Genomic DNA, 23,303 nt, shown 5'->3' with positions numbered 1-23,303 from the left:
TAAGGACATGGTCACTGGCAAGCCACTTTTGGATATAAAATCAAGATTAACCTTTGCAAGTACTTTGTCAGATAATCTGTAAAACATTCAAATAGGAAAAACATGGTATCTAGATTAGAGATAACAGAGGTGCCCTGCAAGGAGTTTAGAAAGTATTGATTTTTAAAAAACACACAATTTAGGTTTATGCTGGAAAAGAAATTTCCAGGTATTGCTATAAAAAGGATCTTCTAATATAACCAAATAGGAACTGAATTGTCTTTCTCTTTAGACCCCTTTTCAAGCTATAGATTTGTATGTTTCCATTTATTACTGGATTCATTTGGACAATATTTCAGACATGGTTATTCATTACTTGTTCATTTATCCTATGAAGGAGAGAGGCGACAGTCATATTCTAAGCCGCTTCTGAAAAGTTAGGATTGTTTAATGAAGGCGTTTAGAGTTTAGTTTTTCTACTCCACTGTTTCCAGCATCAGATGTGATATATTTTTCTTTCCACAAAGCATTGAGATAAATATTGTAATGAATCAGTCGTTCCCATCCTTTGTCCTCCCGGTGTTTTGGACTTCAACTTCCAGAAATCTCAGTAATCTTACCAGCTGTTAGGTCCAAAACACCTGGAGGACTAACGTTTGTGAACCACAAACTAAGTTTCAGGTGATCAGACACCTTCTTTCCAGCAGCCTGTCATCAGGCCAAGTGTGGTCGATGCTGAAGTTTGGCAAAGGGCAGTGAGCTATTGGGGGCAGAGTTGCACGTACTTGGCATCCCCTAAACCTACTTATAGTCAACAGCAACAATAATAATAATATAAATTTAATACCCACATCTCCCTATGGCTCAAGGAGGGATATAACACCAATAAACAATAGATAAAACACTATTAAAACATATATGCAACAAGATACACTTTACAACTTAAAATTGCCTAGGTAGGCCTGCTGGAAGAGGTGGGTCTTCAATTGCATCTTAAATTCCGACAGCTGATTAGGTGTGGTAGTGGACCATTGCTGAAGTCATTTTCCTAATGTTGGAGTAAGATTCTTCTGTGTAGGGAATGAAGGTGCAACTTGCCCCTTGGCCCGGGCAGTATCTTGGGGCATCCATAAACACTGGGCATTAAACTGTAAAACACTACAAACAGATTGCTTCAGATTTCTGTAAGATGAGAAACTGAATTCTGTGAGTTTTCTTTTAGTGTGCTGACTTACTTATTGATTGTTACCAATATGTAATACACTCTGAGCTCTTTCACACTATACAGTTATAGCACTATGTTTCCACTTTAAGTGCCATGAAACACTATGAAATTAGGGTAACCAACCAGTGCAGGATCCCCACAAATGCTGAAGTTTCCAGGCCAAAACCTGAAATGTATATTTATTATTATTTATTTACAGTATTTGTATACCGCTTTTCTCACTCCGAGGGGAACTCAAAGCGGTTTACACATAAGTAATTCCTGCCGGCACAAGGGTTTAACCCATTGTGCCACCGGGTGCTCCTGTTTGAAAATAAAGACTTATCTAAAGGTGCTGTTCCCAGTTCAAACTGAAATGAAGGGATTATTCTTTCTCACTTACTATGACAGGATAAGGAACTTTTAATACAGCTCACCTGCCTCCTGCTAGAACATGGACATAGAGCAGAGCAAAGGGAGAGCCCCAATATCACAAGGAATGGGAAGGATGGAAGAAATAATGTAAGCACATAGATTCCCTGGAAATTTTTTGCAAGTTGTAGCAAGGAAACCATTAAGCCTTTCAAACTGTAGCAAGTTGCTATTCTATTTGCTGAGATGGGGATCTGCACACAAACCTTTTCTCTTGCCCTAATTGAATCCACCAAAGCTGCACATTTTGGAGTCTTGTCTTCAGTTCAGAGAAGACCCCCACTCACCTCCCACCTCCCCCCCCCCAAAAAAAATCCCAGAAGGTCCTGAAACATAGCAACCCTTTATGAAATCACTCCTCAGTCTATGAGCTCCTCTGGTCTCTTAGGCCAAACTACCAACCCCAGAATTTCATAGAATGTTTCCATGGAAGTTGAAGTGGTATCATAGTGCTGTAGTAAAAAGGCCCCCAAAAAGGGTACAAATACAATGAATGAATGAAATTAAGAGTCATCTGCTTCTATGTTTACAATGAGTTGCTAATATTTAAATGTTAAAGGTCTGACAATATTGCAGAGAAGTAAAGCATGAGACATCTATTGCTCTGGAGAATAGGAAGTGTTTAGCAGTACACAGTTCTATATATAATAATTTCAGTCAGGCATAGATAATGGTTTGTGTACTTGCCCATCCATTCTATTTTTGAAACTAATCTCTTTACGATACCTATTAAGAGCAGCACCTGTGTTGATCCTGCACTGAACAGAAGAGGATGTAGAAAACAGTTCTTCATTGTGCTAAAGTTATTCATGGTTAAGTAATGGCTGGTCACAGATGGTCAGGAAATAACATATCAATGTTTTTAATTTTTCTTTGGGTATGCATTCTAGCAGATTATAACTGTCATGATGGATTGCACACTTGGTGTGCTGATATGTACTTTTAATTTGGGATATCACTTAACAAGTGGTCACATTGTCTGATTACGACTATAACCGTGTCTGGAAATTATGTTTTGATGTCCCCGCACTTAAAAGAGCACACATCCTGTATCAGTTATAAAAGCTCCATGCATGGATAATTATAAGTTTTCCCTAGTTAAAAAAATGTTGAAAATAGAGGGGAAAATGAAATCTATACCAATACTGATACACAAGTTTTTGTAAAGAAGGAAAGAGAAGAGGTGGATTGGAGAGAAGAACCTATAGAGCAGGGGTGAAGAAACATCAAACGTCTTTTAGCTTCCACCCTGCTTCCAGAACACACACATTTACATTTGATTTTTCATATTCAAATTTATTTGGAAATTGCCCAAAACTTCCCTCCCTACAATAAACCCAGAAAAATTCCTGCAAAATTGGCATAAAATAAAGGTCAATAGAGGGGTCCCTGCTGGTGCAGCAGGTTAAACCGCTGAGCTGCTGAACTTGTTGACCAAAAGGTTGGTGGTATTGAATTTAGGGAAATGTATCCATTTATCACAGCTCTGGCTGGAAAGATTGTGTGACATATCTTCCAGGGCCAAATCTCAGCTGAAATCTTTTAAGGTGCCAGACTTTTTGTTGGTTTTCAGAGAAAATTAATATAGTCAGCCCACATTTTCAGGTTTAACCATTACAGGTTTGATTCATATGTCTGGTAGTGGTTGACCATAGAGTTACACTGGAAGACCTATAGATTGCTCCTCCAGCATGATTTTGTGGTCAATGTCCAGCAGATCATACCTAAAGATACCTTAGGAGGTATTCTCTTGGGTAATTTTTTTTTAAAATTTCATAGAGATCCTGTATTCCTAACTTCTACAAAAGTGGAGGGCCTACTCCACTGCACTACTAATCCTGCTCCAGAAATTTCCAGAAATAGGATTTCAACTTATTTCTACATAGTCAAACCAAAGAGTAGCTAGTAATAGTATTCTTTTTTCAGGAGTCCATTATTTCCTGCTTGTACCAACAAGAAACAACTTTTCTTTCACCATTATCTATTCCAGGTTAGACTTTTACTATGTATGGGGAAATGAAATTGGTAAAATTATGACAGTAATCTGTTCTTTGTTTTATAGTTCTGGAAACAAAGACTATACCCTGATGTGGTTTCATAATTTTGACTTGAATCTTTTAAAAAAAAGCCCTGCTGATTTTGTGCATTTATTTTTAAATCATGGCAGAAATATATGGAAGAATAACTTCAGAAAGACCGAATCTAATCCCTTCATATTGTTGTATACATTGGCAGTAGGTTTGATTAATAGTTGTCATGTTTTGTTAAAATGGAGTTGCTAATAAAAGTCTAGTTAATTGATATATAAAATGTAATATATATTCCAAGACTACTAGTAAAAATTAATAGACTGACATTTACAGCCACAAATGTGCAATTTACCCGATACTTACTTAGGTTGGCTACAGTTCTGTAAGTAATTGAACCATAACGATTAGTGAGAATTGCCAGGATAAGATAATAAAAATGCCAAGCATTTTGTTTCAACTTATTGTTAATTTGTTTCATTCTTTGGGAACATTAGTGTGCTAAGTGAATTGATTTTAAGTTGTTTTGTTTTATAGAAGGCATGCTTTTAATATATCTATGGAGATATGGAGATATACCCTGTAATGCTGTCAGAATACCACTGCATTAGTCTGCTTTATGTTCATCTTTCATATATTTATTTGCAGTGACATTGTCAACTATTCCCCTTCATGTATAAACAATACAAGATGGTCCACTAAGGTTTGATAAATCTTCTGTATTTTATAGTAACGTTGACGTATGATGATAATAATAATAATAATAATAATAATTATTATTATTATTATTATTATTATTTCTAGACCACCCTCTCTCCCCGGAGGGGATTGTCATACAGATTAAATTAAGTGATGATTCATTGCATTAAATTTTTGGATTATCAGTCATTTAGGGCTGAAATAATATGATAACAAAAGGGACTGCAAAATTCAATAAATAATTTTTAACCAGTGCTTAGAGCAGGGGTCCTCAAACTAAGGCCAGGGGGCCGGATGCGGCCCTCCAAGGTCATTTACCTGGCCCTTGCTCAGGGTCAACCTAAGTCTGAAACAACTTGAAAGCACACAACAACAACAACAATCCTATCTCATCAGCCAAAAGCAGGCCCACATTTCCCATTGAAATTCTAAGTTTATATTTGTTAAAATTGTTCTTCATTTTAATTATTGTATTGTTTTTAAGTGTCTTTTGCACTACAAATAAGATATGTACTGTGTGCATAGGAATTCATTCAGGTTTTTTCCAAATTATATTCCGGCCCTCCAACAGTTTGAGGGATTGTGACCTGGCCCTCTGTTTAAAAAGTTTGAGGACCCCTGGCTTAGAGGATGGTGAAGGAGGGAGAAATGCAAATGTTAAATGTTGAGTTGCAACAAAATGTCCATAGTAAACAATGCAATAAGCAAGTCTTGATTTGGGAAAGAGTGGGATTCTACTCTAGCAGATCCTGTTGTAGCCATATGGTTTTGCAAGATGGAGCCCTGTGGCATCCTACAGTTCTATTCTTGTGGGAATGAGATGGAATTTCTTGGTGCCACTGCCTGGAATTGGCCCCATAGATAGGAACTGAACCACCATAATACAGCACCTTCTTAATCCCATCCCACAGAGTCAGTCCTGTAAAATGCCATGATTAATGGTGTCAAAAGCTGCTGAAAAAAACCTAGGACAATCACTTCCCTTATTAACTGGGGCGCATCCAGACAACACTTAAAATGTGTGTCCTCCCGCATTTTCCCCTGGGGTGTCCAAATGACGCCTCAGGTAAAAATGCATTCCTTTGGGACAAAGCAGGAAAACTCTGCTTTGTGCCGAAGTAATTTGACAGCTGGAAAGACCTGGGACTTTCAGAAGACCTGGGTCTTTCCAGCTGTGTGCTGGAGCTCATCTGGCATGTAGAAATGACACACCAGGATAAGGGTGGGAGAAAAGGAAACTCGCTCCCCTCTGCTCCTGATGCATCATTTCTACAAGCCAGGAGAGCTCCAGCAGCATGGTAATGACTGCCGGGTAAATTATTTCCTTTTTTAAATATTTTGGTTTTTTTTTGGGGGGGGGGGGGTGTTGTGTCCAGGGACCTTGCCAGAAGGCCCAGCAGGGCATCTGGACATCCCCCCAGGAAAGTGAGGATGATGGGGGTAGGTATCTGGATTTTAGCCAGGGCCCAAATGGGTTTAAGAAACTCGATTGCTCTTGTGTTAAAGCCTGTGCGCAACTGCCCCTAGGAACAAGGTATCAGTAAGGACAAAAAAAAAAAAAAAAAATTTCAACACTGTCCCTGACTTGAAACCAGACTAAAATGTATCCAGATAAACTCTTTGTTACAAAACATCCTGGATCTTGCCTAGAGACCATATGTTCAGGCACCTTTCTCAGAAAAGATTTATGAAGATAGTATAGACATTCCTTGCTTTTCTGACAGTCCTCGGTTCCACAGTTTGCTCTTTTAACCCTTTAAAACTATAACTGGAACCCATTAATTTGATGTGTGGTCTGCTCTTTCAACTGCATGTCAAATTAATAGTTTCCAATTATGTATCATTTAAAAGTTTTAAAAAGACATAGGTCTCTTTTGTGTGGAGCCTGTCCCTTGTGCACGCACACCCCAGCCCCACCTAAGAAATAGCCCGAGATAACCTTGGCTAGGGCCATTTCCTGCTGCCTTTGGGAAGTTGCCAGTCAGACATGTGCAGAGTGGATGCTGCTGTTCACTATTTAAGTGAGAGAGTGTATCTCTGCTACACATACAATTAGGTATGACTGCCACCATTGCTTTGTGAGATTTCACTCTGGTAGTTCTAAGAAGGAAGCATAACTGTGAACAAAGGAGGTTACCACCAGGAGTACATTTCATGCAGCTTTTGAGAAAATAGGATGCACTTGGAAGTGATAACTATAAGCCTTTGCCATTGGGAATACCAGTCATGCAGAAGGTGCCTTGGGGCTCCTTCAGCCTTCTGTAGTTCAGCAGCAGCATCTCTTACTGCACTCAGACTGCACGAAAAGATAGCAGTTTGTGCAATACTTTTGCAATCACATATTTGGTTTTTTTTCCCCCAACTCAGCAACATTTCATTAAGTCTGTATCCTGTACAAGCATCCTCATTTATCTGACAGATAAGGAATCAGAGCACTATACAGTAACGTTCATCATTGCATATAATGGTTCCACATTTTGACAAGTTCCAACTTTTGTTATTCTGTTGAATAACTGAGAGATACTTTCCAGAAGAGGATCTTTAAAGACTAGAAAGTAGATACTTTGTAGTCTTGAAAGATTGTCTTCTGGAAAGAGCAAACTTCAGCCTCCTTTAAGACAGTGCAAACAGGAATATTAACCAACCACCTTCAGGACAACCACCCTTGAATTAACTTCTGTGAGATCTTATCAGCCAAGAGAGGCAAAGGTTAAGCTTACACGTGTCTGGACAGAGTGCATTGGCTCTTGCTCATATCAGGCCACAATAACTGAAAATGCTCCCAAGATAATGGAACATATGGAAGCTGGATGCTTCACCAGATGCTGACAATTGTGGCATTTTGTTCTGATTGAATACCAGTGACTTTTTCCATAATCCACTAGAAATTTTGTTGCAACTAATGAGCAAGACGTCTTCTGTAGTATCTCTGTACCTCAGCCTAACGGTCTGTTCACCAATTGGAATAGCCCTGCTGTGTGACAAAGTGAGGATGAAATTGAATGGACAAAGGCTTTTTAATCAGCTTCACTGTTTTCTAATAGGCATTATGGAGAGTCCTCAGTGATCTTTGATTAGATCCACCCTGAGACCTATCCAACATGCACTATTTTGAAAATGTGATTACGGGAGTCATCCTATACAGTCTTGCACAAAAACATTACAGTGATTGCCTCTAAATTTGAAGGGGCGTTTTCCTAGTAATGGGGTGTCACTTAGCAGGCTTCCACACTGCTGAAACAAATAGGAGAGGGATTTGAACATACATAACCAAAGATTTCGTAGTGTTTGTGAATGCCTATGGTGATTTTAGATTGATAGACTACTAACAAAGCCTGATGTACTAGATAACAGAGGTTGGTGCTGTAGGAGGTGGCAATGACTCAAGGGAGTTGGATGGGACAGTAGTTGAAAACAAAGGAGATGTGGACAGACTAGATGCATAAAGAGCCAGGATGAGGTAAAGTAACTATGTGAAGCAGGACATACAACATTAAGTCTTGAAAGTTGAGAATTACTAAAGTACCATGGAAAAGGATAGACGACATCACTGGTCTTGTGATGTTGTTGGCTTGTGTACGACACTGCATTAAAGTCAATGATTACAATAAAAGCCTAGTTTCACAATGACCTGTCTTAACATGCTGGACTCCTCAAATATGCTAGGATTACTAAAACAATCAGATAGCCAGACTGTCTTTTTAAAATCTTTGTTGTTGCAAAAAGGGACTATAGTAACCTATGGCTAGGTTTTCGTGTGTATGTGTTTGTTTGTTTTTTACAGAAAAGACAGATAGAATGTCATAGTTAGCAGGGTCTTTTCTTATGTCCACCTTTGTATTTTCATCCTGCACTTGTTTTTATTCTGCCTTTCTTTAGCTATGGGATCCAAGGTGGCATATGGCAAGGTTTAAACAACATAGAACTATAGCTATTAAATAAGCTATCCTATAGCCCCCGGTGGCGCAGTGGGTTAAAGCCCTGTGCTGGCAGGACTGAAGACCGACAGGTTGCAGGTTCGAATCCGGGGAGAGGTGGATGAGCTCCCTCTATCAGCTCCAGCTCCTCTTACGGGGACATGAGAGAAGCCTCCCACAAGGATGATAAAACATCAAAATCATCTGGGCGTCCCCTGGGTAATGTCCTTGCAGACGGCCTATTCTCTCACAACAGGATGCTCCTGACATGACAAAAAAAAAAAAAGCTATCCTATCCCATTAAAGGTATGAAGTCATTTAGTCAGAATAATAATGCAAAAAACACAACACACATATGTACACATATTTAATCAGGGAAACAGCTGATCTGACTATGCAATCAAGATGTCTGGAGAAATGTTTCACTTGTTTCAATGCATATTTCCATTTTAGGGCTAAATTATAGTTTTTCCACCCCTATTTTTCTTCTCATGGACCTCAAATGTGGCCTCAGGCATTGCCCTCAATTTATGTTGAATGACGGCCTATATGATTCACAGCTAGTGTGCTACATTGCATTAGGAGGAAACCAGACTGGAGGAGGCTGCTAGAGCAGGAACCTGCATGTTTTTTTAATATAATAGTGATGGTGGTGCTGCGTGTGTGTGTGTGTGTGTGTGTGTGTGTGTGTATGAAAGTTCACAGTGGATTTTGCTGAGTTGTATGATGAGCTAAAACAATATGCCACTTATATCACCTTGAAAATCCATGTTCTTGTGAGACTTATTGATGTCTCTGAAGTATTGTTAAGGGTGGTCATTCTGCCAATGCATAATAATTAAATGTTTGACTTAAATAATAACAACAAGACTAGCATATCCTGTTCTTCAGTTGCTGTGTTTTTATCTGACTGATAGGAAGCGTGACTATCTTTCTGAATTAAAAATGAAAAAAATGACTGTACTTCAGTCAATTTGTGCATTATTTGATATGAGGCGCAGATCTGGGATGGGAATCTGTGAGGACAAAGGATTACACCCCACTGTCACTATAGCAGCTTTTGGAAGAAGGTGAGTTGTGTTTTGGGAGCCTATGTATGGAGTTCTCTTTCTCAGGCACAGGCCCCTGTATAAATATCAGGACAGTAAATATAGTCTCAGCAGGAAAGGGCCATAGCTTAGTAGCAACCCATATGCTATGTGGGGAGACAGTTCCAGATTTTGTCTGCTGCGTGTTGTTAAAAAGGTTGACACTCATTTGACAGTTGACCAAGAGGAACACTGTCTAAAACCCTGCTGCCAGTATAGCACTAAATCAATCAGCTTAATCTATAGTCCTTCTCTGTATTCATGTTTTTGAATGAAATCTCTGCACAAGACTAAAAGGTAGCAGTCATCATGTCAGTGTGGTTGAGTATGTGACGCCATTACCACATGCAACAATTCTGATTTGTGTGATATAGTGCTTACAGAATGGGAATTGTTGATTTTAGTGTGAGCTGTAGAGCTATAGCCTGCTGAATATTACAATCTGGGCCTTGAATGGTCTCATTGCATACCTTTCCTCCAGAATCTTACTTGACTGGGACTCAGGTGGCACCTGAAAAGATGAATTCATGGCACGTGGTTTCTCCTTCCTTTTGGTGTCAATTTGCATTATTTCTATAGTGTAGATGGATCCCAAGAAGTAGAACAAAGGGAAGCAAAGCTGGATGCAGCCACTATTCTCTTTTGAGAGCTTCAGTAGTGATGGGGCTTAACAGCTGGATGAAGATCAAATGAATGCAACAGAAAACACAGAAAACCCACACACACAGATAGATATCTACATAAAAACTCCAACCATCACCCAAGTAAAAAAAGAAGCACCATTAAAGCCTTGGCAGACAGTGCAAAAAGAATCTGCGAACCCCACCTCCTCCAAGATGAACTGAACCACCTCAACTGGGCTCTCCAGGCCAATGGATACTCCACCTCAGACATCAGAAGAGCTGCAAGACCAAGAACAAGCCACGAGAGTAAAGATGAAGATCCACCCAGAGGAAAAGTGTTCCTGCCATACATCAAGGGAACCACTGACCGCATAGGGAAGCTGATGAGGAAACACAACATACAAACAATATACAAACCCACCAAGAAAATCCAACAAATGCTACATTCAGCAAAGGACAAGAGGGATCCTCTCACCTCTGCAGGAGTCTACCGTATACCATGCAGCTGTGGACAAGTCTACATAGGGACCACCAAACGCAGCGCCCAGACACGCATCAAGGAACATGAAAGGCACTGCAGACTACTTCAACCAGAGAAGTCAGCCATAGCAGAGCACCTGATGAACCAGCCTGGACACAGCATATTATTTGAGAACACAGAAATGCTGGACCACACCAACAACCACCAGGTCAGACTACACAGAGAAGCCATTGAAATCCACAAGCATGTGGACAATTTCAACAGAAAGGAAGAGACCATGAAAATGAACAAAATCTGGCTACCAGTATTAAAAAACTCTAAAATTACAACAGCAAAACAACAGAGAGGAAACAACCAGGCACAGATTAACACCTCCCAGCAAGAGATTTTCCCAGGCTCAGGCAGGCCTTCAAATGCTAATGAAGGTGATCAGCTGAAACATTCACACCTAGCTCCAGCAGGGAAGAGCTCCTTGCCCCACCCCAGCCATTCCACAGATATATAAACCCATTGTCCTAATTCCAACAGACCTCACTACCTCTGAGGATGCTTGCCAAAGATGCAGGTGAAATGTCAGGAGAAATGCCTCTAGAACATGGCTCTATAGCCCGAAAAAACCCACAAGAACCTAGTGATTCCAGCCATGAAAGCCTTCAACAATACAAACACAAGAAGTCATTATTACATGAAGCAATTAATTACCAAACTATCAGTTGACTGAAAGCACCAATTACACCAGAGCCCCTGGTGACGCAGTGGTTTAAAGTGCTGAGCTGCTGAGCTTGTTGACCGAAATGTTGCAGGTTCGATTCCAGGGAGCGGTGTGAGCTTCCATTGTCAGCCCCAGCTTCTGCCAACCTAGCAGTTTGAAAACATGCAAATGTGAGTAGATCAAAGGGACCGCTCTGGCAGGAAGGTAACGGCACTCCATGCAGTCATGCTGGCCACATGACCTTGGAGGTGTCTACGGACAACGCCAGCTCTTTGGCTTAGAAATGGAGATGAGCACCACACCTCAGAGTTGGACATGACTGGACTTAATGTCAGTGGAAAACCTTTATCTTTTACGTTACTAATTGCTCAGTAAATAATTAAAATATTTTACCTGAATGATTGTGGAATTGGAAGAGAACACAAGAACAATCCAGTCCAAGACCTGCCATGCAGGAACACACAAGCCAAGCAGGACAGTGCATGCAATTCATGGTGACATCATTTGTACCTAGATGAACTAAGAAACGTTCTGTGTCCAGAGCTATGCCACCAGATGATCTCATATACATTTGCATACAAGTTCATCATTTGTTCTTGCATCAAAGACAGGGAAGCATTGGAAGAAACAGTGCCACAGGAGAAGCATTAGCCATTCGGGTGGATCAATTTTGAATCGGTCCAGGGCTATAGCCAAGGGGGTGGGGGGGGGGGGGAGGGAGAGTTAAAAAAACCCCCAGTTTTCTCATGAATTTTAACTGGTTAACTAAATCTGCCTGCAGAATGGTGAGCACTATCTCAAGCAAATTTTGACAATGTATTCACAGTCATTACTTGCAGCAATAGCTGATAGAGTGGAAGCAACCCCACCCACAACTAGTAGGCAAAGCCTAAGGCATGGGAGGGATTTGAAGACCCCCCCCCCCCCACTCCCATGAAGGAGATGAGAAAATTGATTTAATTAAGTCTATATAAAATATAGACTTAATATACTATTTAAATTATTTTGTGTTATGGAACTACTTTTCATGATTCACTAAAAAAAAAATAACCCCCCCACCCACCCCGAATTTTTTTTCTGGCTACGGTCCTGAATGGGTCAGTATAACACTTTCTATACATGGTTTGGCTTTATAATGGCAAACCATGTAAAGCCAAACCAGCTCATCCAGTCTTTGTGATATTGTGAAATACAGTGCATTGTGAGAATCTCAGCCATAGTGACTCTCACATCCACCCATCTAGATAAACTGGGCAGAACTATGAATTCTGCGACCCAGTTTATGTGGTTCATTGACTTTAACAGAATGTTAAATTTTATATTGTGTTTCACTTCAGTTATTGATATCTGGATTTATGTGTGTGGTTTCCAATTAAAGGATGCAGGTAATATTGTTAAACACTGACACTCTGTTAAAATGGCAATGGATTTGGAAACCCAGCATTTTGACGAACACCAAATTGAGGGTCCAAATTTAATTTGAGTTGTCAGCTAGTTATTTACACATCTCTCGGTAGGCTACATTAGCTAAATATTTCAAATATTTGCCATTTAAACTTTTAGGATGTTCCCTGCATTTCTCAGGAGGAAAGAGGAGGAGGCAGAAAGCAGACTCTCATTATCACCTGCAAAGCCTCAAGGGCTCCACAGAGCACAGTTTGAGAACCCCTGTTAAAGGACTGTATTTTCCTAGTTGATCATATCTGTGTCTTTGAGATTTTCTGTGGAGGACATTCTTTCTGTCCTATAATCCTCAAATAAGCACACAAGAAGGCTTTCTCAGTGGCTTTTCCAATGTTCTGGAACTTTCTTCTGAGAGAGGTTAAACTTGCAGTGTCTCTTTTGTCTTTCTACTACCAGGTTAAGACAGAACACTGTCTGCTCAAGTGTAATAGAAGCTGTGTTTTATTTATTTATTTTGTTAATAGTTCTGTTTTTAACTGGTTTTAATTTCATAGATAACTTAATTACACTTCTAAATTTTGTATTTGATCCATTGTTTGAATATACCTCCCTTAACTGTTGTAAGCCACCTGGAGTATCAAATCTGAAAGAAAGCAGAATATAAATACATGTAAATATCACCATCCTATTGCCTTAGATTCATGAAACTTATTCAGCATCCTCATGATAAAAATAATAGTGTCCCGTACCTTGTGTTCTACTACTGTTTCAGTGGCGTTTACTCTGTTTACAGTTCTGGGCATTTAAAAAAATGCTCCAAAATGAATTGTTCTGACATATTTATGGGATATCGCGTTTGACTGTTGATGTAATAATACAGCCTATGTTCCACTATTTTTTGAACTTGTCAGACTTAATTCATTTTTCTCTGGTTTTTGCAGAAGTTGCCATTTCCATCTTTGAAAAGATGCAAGCACAAGAGATCCTAAGGAACCTGCGACTTCCAGAGTTTGAAGATTTCAGCCAGTTTTTCCGAAGTTTGCCTGCTACCACTTTGGTCGGCATTGGTGCCTTTGCAGCCGTTGTTGCATATTGGCTGGCTAGCCGGCCCAAAGCAGTGAAACCACCATGTGACCTCCAGATGCAATCAGAAGAAGTTGAGGTGAGGTTACTACTCATTATAATGAACAGAATTGCATTTTCTGATGAGTAATATCCTTTTCTTTAAAAATAATAATAAAAGAACAGAGCTTTTCTCATTAGTTGCCTATGCCATTCTTACTGCATTGATCTTTTACAATATTCATAGGCAACCTTCTAAAAATTATGATAGCATAATGGATCTTAACTGAAAAGCTAGGCCATAATGATTTTTGTGCTTTTTGTCTAATTGATGCTTAAGTACATGGAATTTGTTGGTGTGGTGGGGAAAAGACAAGTAATACTGGATGTTTTATTTGGTACAGCTTTCTGTGATTGGAATGTGATGTAATATATTAGACTGCTAGCAGATGCATGGATATTAGATGCCCAAAGAATGGGTGAGAGTTGAAGATAAAGTAAGAAAGTCGTATAATTTTTTTATATTATTTTTGGTAGAGGGTAGAAATTAAAAGCACGTCCAACTTGCCTTAGAGCATTCTGGGGTCATGATACAGGGAAATGGTTCCTCATATCAGGATATGAATCAAGACAAAAAGTGGAAGCTCTGGTAATTCAGATTGAATTGCCATCTTTGGGTCTCATTAGTGACAACTACACTGTTGAGCTCTCTGAGTGTATATTTTCCTGTGAAAGTGTCACAGTTCAAACAATAGCTGAATATAAATTGGTCTCCTGCCTAATTTTTAAATATATCAATAAACAAGAGTGTGTTTTCTAGAAGAATAAATTTAATTGAACTCTGATTCAGTAAAAGTAAATATTTCTGCTGCAATTTTTCACAGAAGTTCTGTATCATTTACAGAAAATGCTTAAATTGTGCTAGATATTAACAGAGATTCTGCAGTGTTGTTTTCTCAGGAATATGAGCAATGCAATAATATCCCCTTGTGAGTGTTCTTGTTTGTAATGTGTTTTCTAATCCTTGGAGACACGTTTGTAAAAGCATACATAAAGCAAGTTAATTATATAGTTGTGATTCCTTTTATGACAATCAACACTTTGTTATTTTATTTTAAACATACACACAAAAACTTCTTTATGGAAAAGTGATTGCAGTTTGTAGACCTAAAAGGTATAGCTGAGTATTTCAAATGGAATATGTAAGCTGTGTTACAGCTGGCATTTTCCCCCAAGAGAAATTGCTACACAACCATACAGCAAGTTCAATAAAACCAACCAAAGATAGTAGTTTAGGAAGAAAGTTCTATTGAACAAAAATAAATATTTTAAGAAAAAATATCTCTGAAATCTGTTGTTGAAGCCTAGTCTTTAGATTCACAGACACAAATAAGGTGGCCGCTGTGGAAACAAAGAATGCCTAAGGCTGTGTCTATATTGAGTAGGTGAGTCTGAAGTACATCTGTCTGGAGAAGCTCCAGACCCATCATGTAGATGCAGAATCCACTTCTGTTGTTCAGATGGACTCATCCTCTGTGTTGCTGTCATAGCAGTGTGGAAAACGGGATTGTATCAGTTTCAGTCTGATCCTCTGTCCAGACAGACATCAGTATCATTTCCCTGTAGTAATCAACATAGCAGAAAGGGATGGCTCATACCGATGTCACCATTGCTACTCCACACCAACCATGAAGCTCTCCCTGAGCACCTGGCCATCATCTGTTCCATCTACTGATATTAGAATGGGGTACTCCTGCAATAAGCAAGAAGGAGATAATAGATGAACACCTTTCTCCTTGCTGGTTGCCTGGCACCCTGTTCTGACAGCAGCCAGGCAATCTGAAAGAACACCACTGTTGATGGGGAGCACCAATGGCAAGGCAGGGATTTGCCATCCCCTTTCCCCTGTTGATCCATGCATGAAAATAGAGGTGATTGTGATGTCCATCAGGACAGGGAAGCCAACCTAGCTGTCCACTGCTATGAAGTTCCAAGATACTCTAGAGCAGGGGTTCTCAAAACTTTTCAGACTTTTTGAAGCTAAATTTTCTTGTGGAGACCCAATAAATGTTTATATATTATATTATATATAATGTATATATATCAGGTAGGGACAAACTTTTGAAGAACAATTCTAACTAACATAACTTAACAGTATTTCAGTGAAAAATCCCAGGGGCCATACAGTCCAACGACCTTCCCATGCAGGAAAAACACAATCAAAGCACCCCAACAGATAGCCACCCAATCTTTGTAATAATAATTGTAAGGAACAACCCAAAGGGCCATCCAGTTCAACTCCCTTCTGCCATGCAGGAAAAACACAATCAAAGCACCCCCTGAGCAGTGGGAGAGAAATAGGGTTTTGGAAGCAAAGAAGGTAGGGTGTGGGGTCTGAGTGTCAAGAAAAAGAGTCTGGGGAGCAGGAGAGGCAGGAGAGATGGGAAGATGGTGGTCCTGCTGTTTTGGGAGCTCCAAACTTCTTATTTGGAGCTCAAGATGCTATGGACCACAAGATGCAGACTCAATTGGACATGATTTTATCTTGGCGAATTGGCTTATATGTATTTTACCCTATATGTATTTTAATTCACTGTTGATGTTTGTTGTTACAGTGTTATGATATTTTAGATTGTACTATTAGCATTGAATACTTGCTGTTAGCCAGTCTGAGTCCCTCTACAGAGGTAGAGAAGATCAGGATATAAAGGTTTTAAATAAATATTTCTCTGCGTTTCTCAGGAGGAGGAAAGAAGAGGCTAGTGCTGCAGAGCCCCTCACTATCACTTGTGGAGCCCCAAGGGCACCACAAAGTATAGTTTGAGAACTCCTGCTCTAGAGCTTCCCTCAGCTTTGCCTAACTTGGGACAAAGTTGGATTAAGACAAGAAAATCTGTGATACTCACCAGAAGTCACTTTTCCTTGTGGAGCCAGATAGTAGTAGATAGTAGTAGAGTCTGGATTTTCTGGTTGGTATAGATAATTCATAAGATAGATCTTTGGTCTGAGCCAACTAAGTTATTTCTATGTTTAGATTTAGAAGGATCAGTTATACCAAATCAAGGATTTTATCTACTTTGAAAATTCAGACTGTTTAGTGTGATTAATCTTAGGAGTTAGAGCAGCTTAAATAAGGAGAAAATGTTTGAGACATCATTGTTAGATATCAGAAAACTGCAAAATCTGTATGTTAAAAAAACAGTCTGTTTCAAAATTATGAAGGATACCAATGCAGTTCATGCAGTGTGGGACCTGAGACAGGAATACAGAGATCTCCATTTTACTCCATCTAGCACAGGCATAGGCAAAATTGGGCCTTCTAGTTGTTTTGGACTTCAACTCACACTATTCCTAACAGCCAGTAGAATTGTGGGAGTTGAAGTCCAAAACACCTGGAGGGTTGAAGTTTACCCATGCCTGATCTAGATGAATATTGTCAACTGTGCTGGGCAGTAATGACTTTGTTGGGATTTTTAGAAAGGGGTCTTTCTTACATCTAGCTGAAGATCCTGGTTGTTTCCTATTCAGGTATTAGACAGACCTAACACTTCTTAGTTTCCAAAGTCAGGCAAGATCACTTGTGCTCAGAGTAATATGATATCACAGAGATTTAACATCTATGGGCAAGCATGGTGCAAGGTAGAATATTTGCATTCCATTCCAGCAGGGTTTTGAGAGGAGAGAAGGATTTTGCTGTTTACTTTATTGTGTTCCTATATTTTTCAAAACCAGAGGGTGAGTTGGGAGATGTCAGAAATAAATGAGAAGTGCTGAAGGAGCCTGTGAAATGCATCCTTGTTCTGGAAACTGTTGTTACATTGTCACTTTATTTCTTATGGTTGTCATACTGAGCAATTCTTAAGAAATGAATTTAGTTGGAGATATGACTACAACATTAGTTCAAGTGCTGTGGACTTTGGTAGAGCATATCTTAAAATGGTGCTTTGAGTATAAACCTAATAGCTTAAGATCCTTTACTGAATGAACAAGTGTATAATAAAAAATAAAACAATTGGATACATGCATTCCTTACCTAAAACATAGGATCTGCAGAGGCGCAATGGACTAAACCCTTGAGCTGGCTGAACTGCTGACCTGAAGACTTGAAGGTCTGCGGTTTGAGTCTGTGAGATGGGGTGAGCTCCCATCTGTCAGTCCTAGCTTCCCATGCGGGGACATGAGAGAGGCATCCCACAGGATGATAACACATCCGGGCATCCCTTGGGCAATGTCCTTGCAGACAGCCAAAACTCTCACATTGGAAACGACTTGCCCCAAGCCGCTTCTGACATGATAAGAAAAAACCTAAAACATGAGATGCTTTATTTAAATGACAAAAGTCCAAAGAGACAAATATTTACCACTTTTCATTTTAAGAAAAAATTAGAAGTAATAAGTAAACCTAACAGGCTTGTCTGGCCAGTAAGTAACAAGGGAGATATACACTTCCTTGGGATAAGTATGGATTTTTATATACAATGGCATTTGTTTATTTACATCAGTTGATTAAAATAGTAAGATCACTCAAACGCAAACTGTAGCAGGTGTCTGTTTTTAGGCAATGCAGACATAAAGATACTATGTGGACAGATGTATGTTTTGCCTCAAAGGCAACGAGTTTGGCCTCAGTGAAAAGATAATTGCTTGCCAAAAGTTTCTATTTATGTATAAGATCATAGAGTATTTCAAACTTGCAATTTTGCTATATTGATTTTTTCTGAACACTTTGTTTTGTACCTTGAATTTGAAAGTATTCTCATTGCCAGCCCCAGAAATGCTCCCTACGGATACTCATATGGAATTAAATGTATTTTTCATGAGTCTTGCTGCATCATTCCTTTTGCCCACAAAGCAAGTCAGTGATGAGAGCGGGGGATTGTTCTCTTCGCAGCTGCATCCTTCAACCTTCAGTTACTTTCCTGCTGACCTTCACAATATCTCTTTACAGAGTTGAACAATTCCACAAGGCTTGTGATCTCTGTTAAACCTACTTCGATAAGGTTTAATGCCCTTCTTATTTTATAGATCAGAATTTAAGTCTTCATTTGTCCCAACTTTCCTCCTTCAGCAAATGTGGAGGGCTGTCTATACTATGCGACCTATTGTACTTGTATCCCATCGAAATATTTAAGTTTAGATGTAAATACTGTGTGTTGTTTATCTGGAAAGATGCCAAGTCTATTTTAATGTTGCAGAACACTTTTGAGTAACTCTTTGCTGATAAGAATATAGGAACCATGATTAACTAACTAGTTTACGTAATGTCAACTGTCACAATGGTGCTTTCAAGCAATGTTGCTCAAAAGTGAGTATTAATATTGGCACCATGATGGAGAGAGCAGAAGAGGTCAGTACTTCTTTTTAGGTACTGTCTCCTGGGACAGACCTTTCAGTACAGGATTTACATTGATTTATGGAGACGTTGACCCAGATTATTTTTAGGTTAATTTTTTGACTAAAATTTCTAGTCATATATAAGTATATAGCATAAGTTTCAGTTTAGCTTGCATGAAGACTAAGGCCCCTTCCACACAGTCCTATATCCCAGAATTTCAAGGCAGAAAATCCCATATTATCTGTGTGTGGACTCAGATAATCCAGTTCAAATCAGATATTGTGGGATTTTATGCCTTGATATTTTGAGATATATGGCTGTGTGGAAGGGCCCTGAGATGGGTTTAGCATACTTATTACATTGTCATTGAGTCTGCTATTTAATCGTTTTATAACTGATAATAGGAATGAGTCTTCTCAGATTATACTTCAAGTAAGCGTCTTTCCCATAAATTCCTGATCTCATTTTTGTTTAATTTCTTTGTAGGGCTGGAATGGTGCACGAAGATCTGTAATTGGTGACAGCTCACAATTGCTAACTCACTACTATGATGATGCAAGAACCATGTATGAGGTTTTTAGGAGGGGGTTTAATATATCTGGTAAGTAATGGGATATTTTAATGTTATATAGCGCAATGTTGATCTTGTTGGTTTAATTTCCCAAAAGACCAATAAGAGGCTGATCGGTTCGTATAGTGTAAGAATACAGTAATGGGATTTTTTAAAACTAAAAATGTTTATACGTGTTGATGATTCATATTTTGGAAGTTGAGCTCTGTTGTTGACAATGATTAGGACAGATCTATTGTTACCTTTGGGGGGCAAGTCCATTAAAAAACTGTGTCCTTAGGGTAGTACCTTGTCTAAAAATCTCAGCCCCCTTCTACACTGCCATATAATTCAGATTTGCAAAGCAGATAATCCATATTATCTGCTTTGAACTGGATTATATGAGTCTACACTGCCATATAATCCAGTTCAGAGCAGATAATCTGGATTTTATATGGCAGTGTAGAAGGGGCCTCAGTAGTAGTTCAAATGGAGCTGTTGTCGAAGGAAAAAGGTTAAAGGAATTCATGTTTATAGAAAATACTTTGGAAAGGCTCCAGATGGAACATCCTGCCATGACGCCTGTCTCCTACATGCTCAGATCTCTTTTTAGCAATCCTCTTGAAGTCTTCCACAATTTATTGATTATTTACCAAATATGTTTGCAAGCCAATAACTAAATGTTCTTTGGGCAGTTTTTCTCAGAATAGTGAAATTTAAGAAATTTAGGAAAAATAAGATAAATATAACAAACCCATGGCAGCATCAAAAGCTTCAGATGTTAAATTTTCTAAAATTGTCAACAGCTCTATAAATTATTAAAGCTGATAACATCAAGATGTAAAAGTCTATAGAAGGAAAAAAGTTATTATCCTGACAATGAAAGGACATATGTATATTTGCTAGGGGAGTCTTTAGAGTTTCATGTTTGGGGTGTCATAGAATCAAAGAATCATTGAGTTGGAAGAGACCTCGTGGGCCATCCAGTCCAACCCCCTGCCAAGAAGCAGGAAGTGACTCACTGTACCTCATACAGGCTGAAAGAAAAGGGCACCAAATACAGGAAAGGAAAGGAAAGGCAAGGAGAAGTGTAGTTATTTAGTCATTCAGTGGGTATAGCAACTTGGGCTCTTTAATAGGTAAATGTTTGAAATAGTTCAAACTTGGCCTATTTAAATCTAATACCTTGCTTTTCTATTGCTGGCCATGGGAGTAGTCGGTTTTCTGCTGACCTACATTTCGGGAGATGGGCTCATAAGTTGGTTGGAGGAGAAATAAGGCATACAGAAAGGGTACCATAGAAAGGTAATGAATAGATCAATCCAAAGTCCAACAGTAAGGGCTCTGTAGAGTTGCCCATCACAATTTCAAACTCTTTTTTATCCCCACTTAGGCCACTGGAAGAAATGAACAATGTTAGATTGGGTTTTCAGAGCTGTGGCATTGTAATGACAGGACTTGGCATCCTGTTGAGTGGCATCGTTCTATGATATGGCTCATAATACACAATTCTGGCCCTTTACTCTTGTGTTAGGCAAAAAAGATAATAAGGAAGTAGAATTAGACCAGACTGTATATGCTATGTGCTAAAAAGAAACTCAATTTTTCCTCTGTCAAACCCACTTTATCTTCTTCACTCTCTGTCTAACAGGGATTGTGAATAAGATCTGGAGAACCACAGACTTTTTGTGTCAAGCTCCAGCAGTGTACCTGCAGTAAACAATAGAATAAGCAAAGCTTGAGCTAGTTTCTGCTCTAGCCAATCGTACTGTTACCATGTGTGCCTACCTACAACGGGTGCCTCTAGAATCACTTACTGAGCATGTACAAACAGCAAAACGGAGGGGAAACAAGAGAGAGCAGATAAGCCTTCTTACCTCCAATTTGTTAAAAAAAACATAGATCTATAAATCTGGTCATCAAAGTGAAGTTTATAAGAAAAGTTGAAGCTGGGGAAAAATAATTTCTGGATGTATTTTTAAAGAATCTTTCAAGTGACCTCTAGCAGGTTCAAATTGTTTTTATGTACCTGCGCAATGCCTGGCATTGTTATGTCATTTACATGTACATATTGTTAGTTTTGGACAAAATGTTTGCTGAAATAAGTTAAAGTAGTGTCATTTCTGCAGTTTTTTCTTTGTGTCAGGGGCGACTTGAGAAACTGATGTTTTGATGTTTTACCATCCTTGTGGGAGGCTTGTCCCCACATGGGGAGCTGGAGCTGACAGAGGGAACTCATCCATGCTCTCCATGGATTCGAACCCCTGATCTGTCAGTCTTCAGTCCTGGCGGCACAAGGGTTTAACCCATTGCACCTCCGGGGGCTCCTATTTTTGCAGTGTAGAAACCTATATCTGGAAACTATTTCTATTATTTCCATGTTATTTCTGCCTAGCAATACATCTACTTGATTGACTGAGTGAAAAAACATAGCCATATTAGTCTGGAATACCAATGTCCAAAGGGATCTTGTAACAGCTTCAGAGACTGTCATAAGAGAAAGAAGCCGGTGGCATAAACTTTCATAGACTAAGGGCTGGGAGAAACCGGCTTTGCTGTGTGGATGATTGGATTGCCATGTCTGCAGCAGGGTTGAAGCCAGGATGATGATTACATTAACAATGGAAGGTGGCCTCAAACATCTTCCAGATCTGCAGTATCTTCAATGAGCTTGCCAGGGAATGCAGTTTACCCCTTCCCCCATTTCCAGTTGAGATACCAGCACTCCAGAGGCATAAGAGGCAGGAATAAGTCACATTTACCTGTGGAGGCAGTCAATAACCCCTCCCAGGGGGTCAATTAGCCCCCCTGCTGCTCAGCTATGCCCTTGGGGTGTTTTTCCGGCAGCCCTCTCCCTCCCCAGGTTACAAAGCACTCCAGAGCAGGTGGGTATGTACAAAGAACTCTGCATTCTGCAGAGCCAATTTCACCATGTAGTGTGGTTTAGATTTGGGTCTTTCTGAAAAACATTAAATGTCTTAACTCAAACTTTCTCCTGACTTCTTAATGCATGGCTTTATTTTGCACTGCAGTGCATTTTTGTAGCAACTACAGTTTGAAGCTAGCTGATCATTCTTCGGACTGGATTATATGGTCATGTAGATGTTCCCTAAGTTTGCTTTCTCAGATGTATCTGCAGCTGTGATAGAACATCTGTTTTAATATCAGAATGCAGTCAGCACCTGTGAAAAACAGTACAAAGTGCTTTATCCATTATCACTTTAATCAGATGAGAGATGATTATGAAACAGAGGGCCCTTCCACACAGCCTTATAACCCAGAATATTTAAAATACATTTCAACTGGATTATCTGAGTCTACACTGCCATATAATCCAGTTCAATGTGGATTTTATACAGCTGTGTGGAAGGGGCTAGTGTATTTTATTTATTGTGTCAGTATCAACCAGAGAATTGTATTACATTTTTAACAAACAGACAAAACAGAGTTTGCAAGCTTGGTAGTTGATTAAATGTCCTTTGTCCAGTATCTGGCCACTTGGAGTGCCTCTGGTGTTGCTGCAAGGAGGGGCTAGAGTGATCAAGGCAGATTCCTGGTTTCTGGTTAGTTTAGCCCTTCCACACAGCTCTTAAAAATTAGCTGTTGTTCTACAGAGCTTTGCTTGACAGGTATTTTTCCACGTGGGACTATCAGAATGAGTTGGAGGAATGTGGTACAAGGTGGACAATTGCAAAACTCTCTGGACCCATGGTCTTTATCAACTCCAGGCTGGAGTTACAGCTTCATGCATTATGTTACAATTTAAGCTTACTTTCATAAAAAATGAAGA

General features: G+C 39.4%; 1 protein-coding gene across 6 annotated transcripts in view; it reads left to right on the top strand.

Moving 5' to 3' along the window:
* ACSL6 (acyl-CoA synthetase long chain family member 6) overlaps nucleotides 1-23,303 on the top strand; it is a 107,710-nt gene that overhangs the window by 39,199 nt on the left and 45,208 nt on the right. For all 6 annotated transcript variants that reach the window (XM_060765241.2, XM_060765244.2, XM_060765243.2 and 3 more), the window contains exons 2-3: nucleotides 13,508-13,728; nucleotides 19,450-19,564. In XM_060765241.2, the coding sequence (XP_060621224.1) occupies nucleotides 13,508-13,728; nucleotides 19,450-19,564 (336 nt within the window). The remainder of the gene's footprint in view (nucleotides 1-13,507; nucleotides 13,729-19,449; nucleotides 19,565-23,303) is intronic.

This window comes from Anolis sagrei, chromosome 2 (assembly GCF_037176765.1).
Source record: "Anolis sagrei isolate rAnoSag1 chromosome 2, rAnoSag1.mat, whole genome shotgun sequence".
Classification (NCBI taxonomy): Eukaryota; Metazoa; Chordata; class Lepidosauria; order Squamata; family Dactyloidae; genus Anolis; species Anolis sagrei.
The sequence above is the reverse complement of the archived record's forward strand: the minus strand, read 5'-3'. Positions and strand labels throughout refer to the sequence as shown.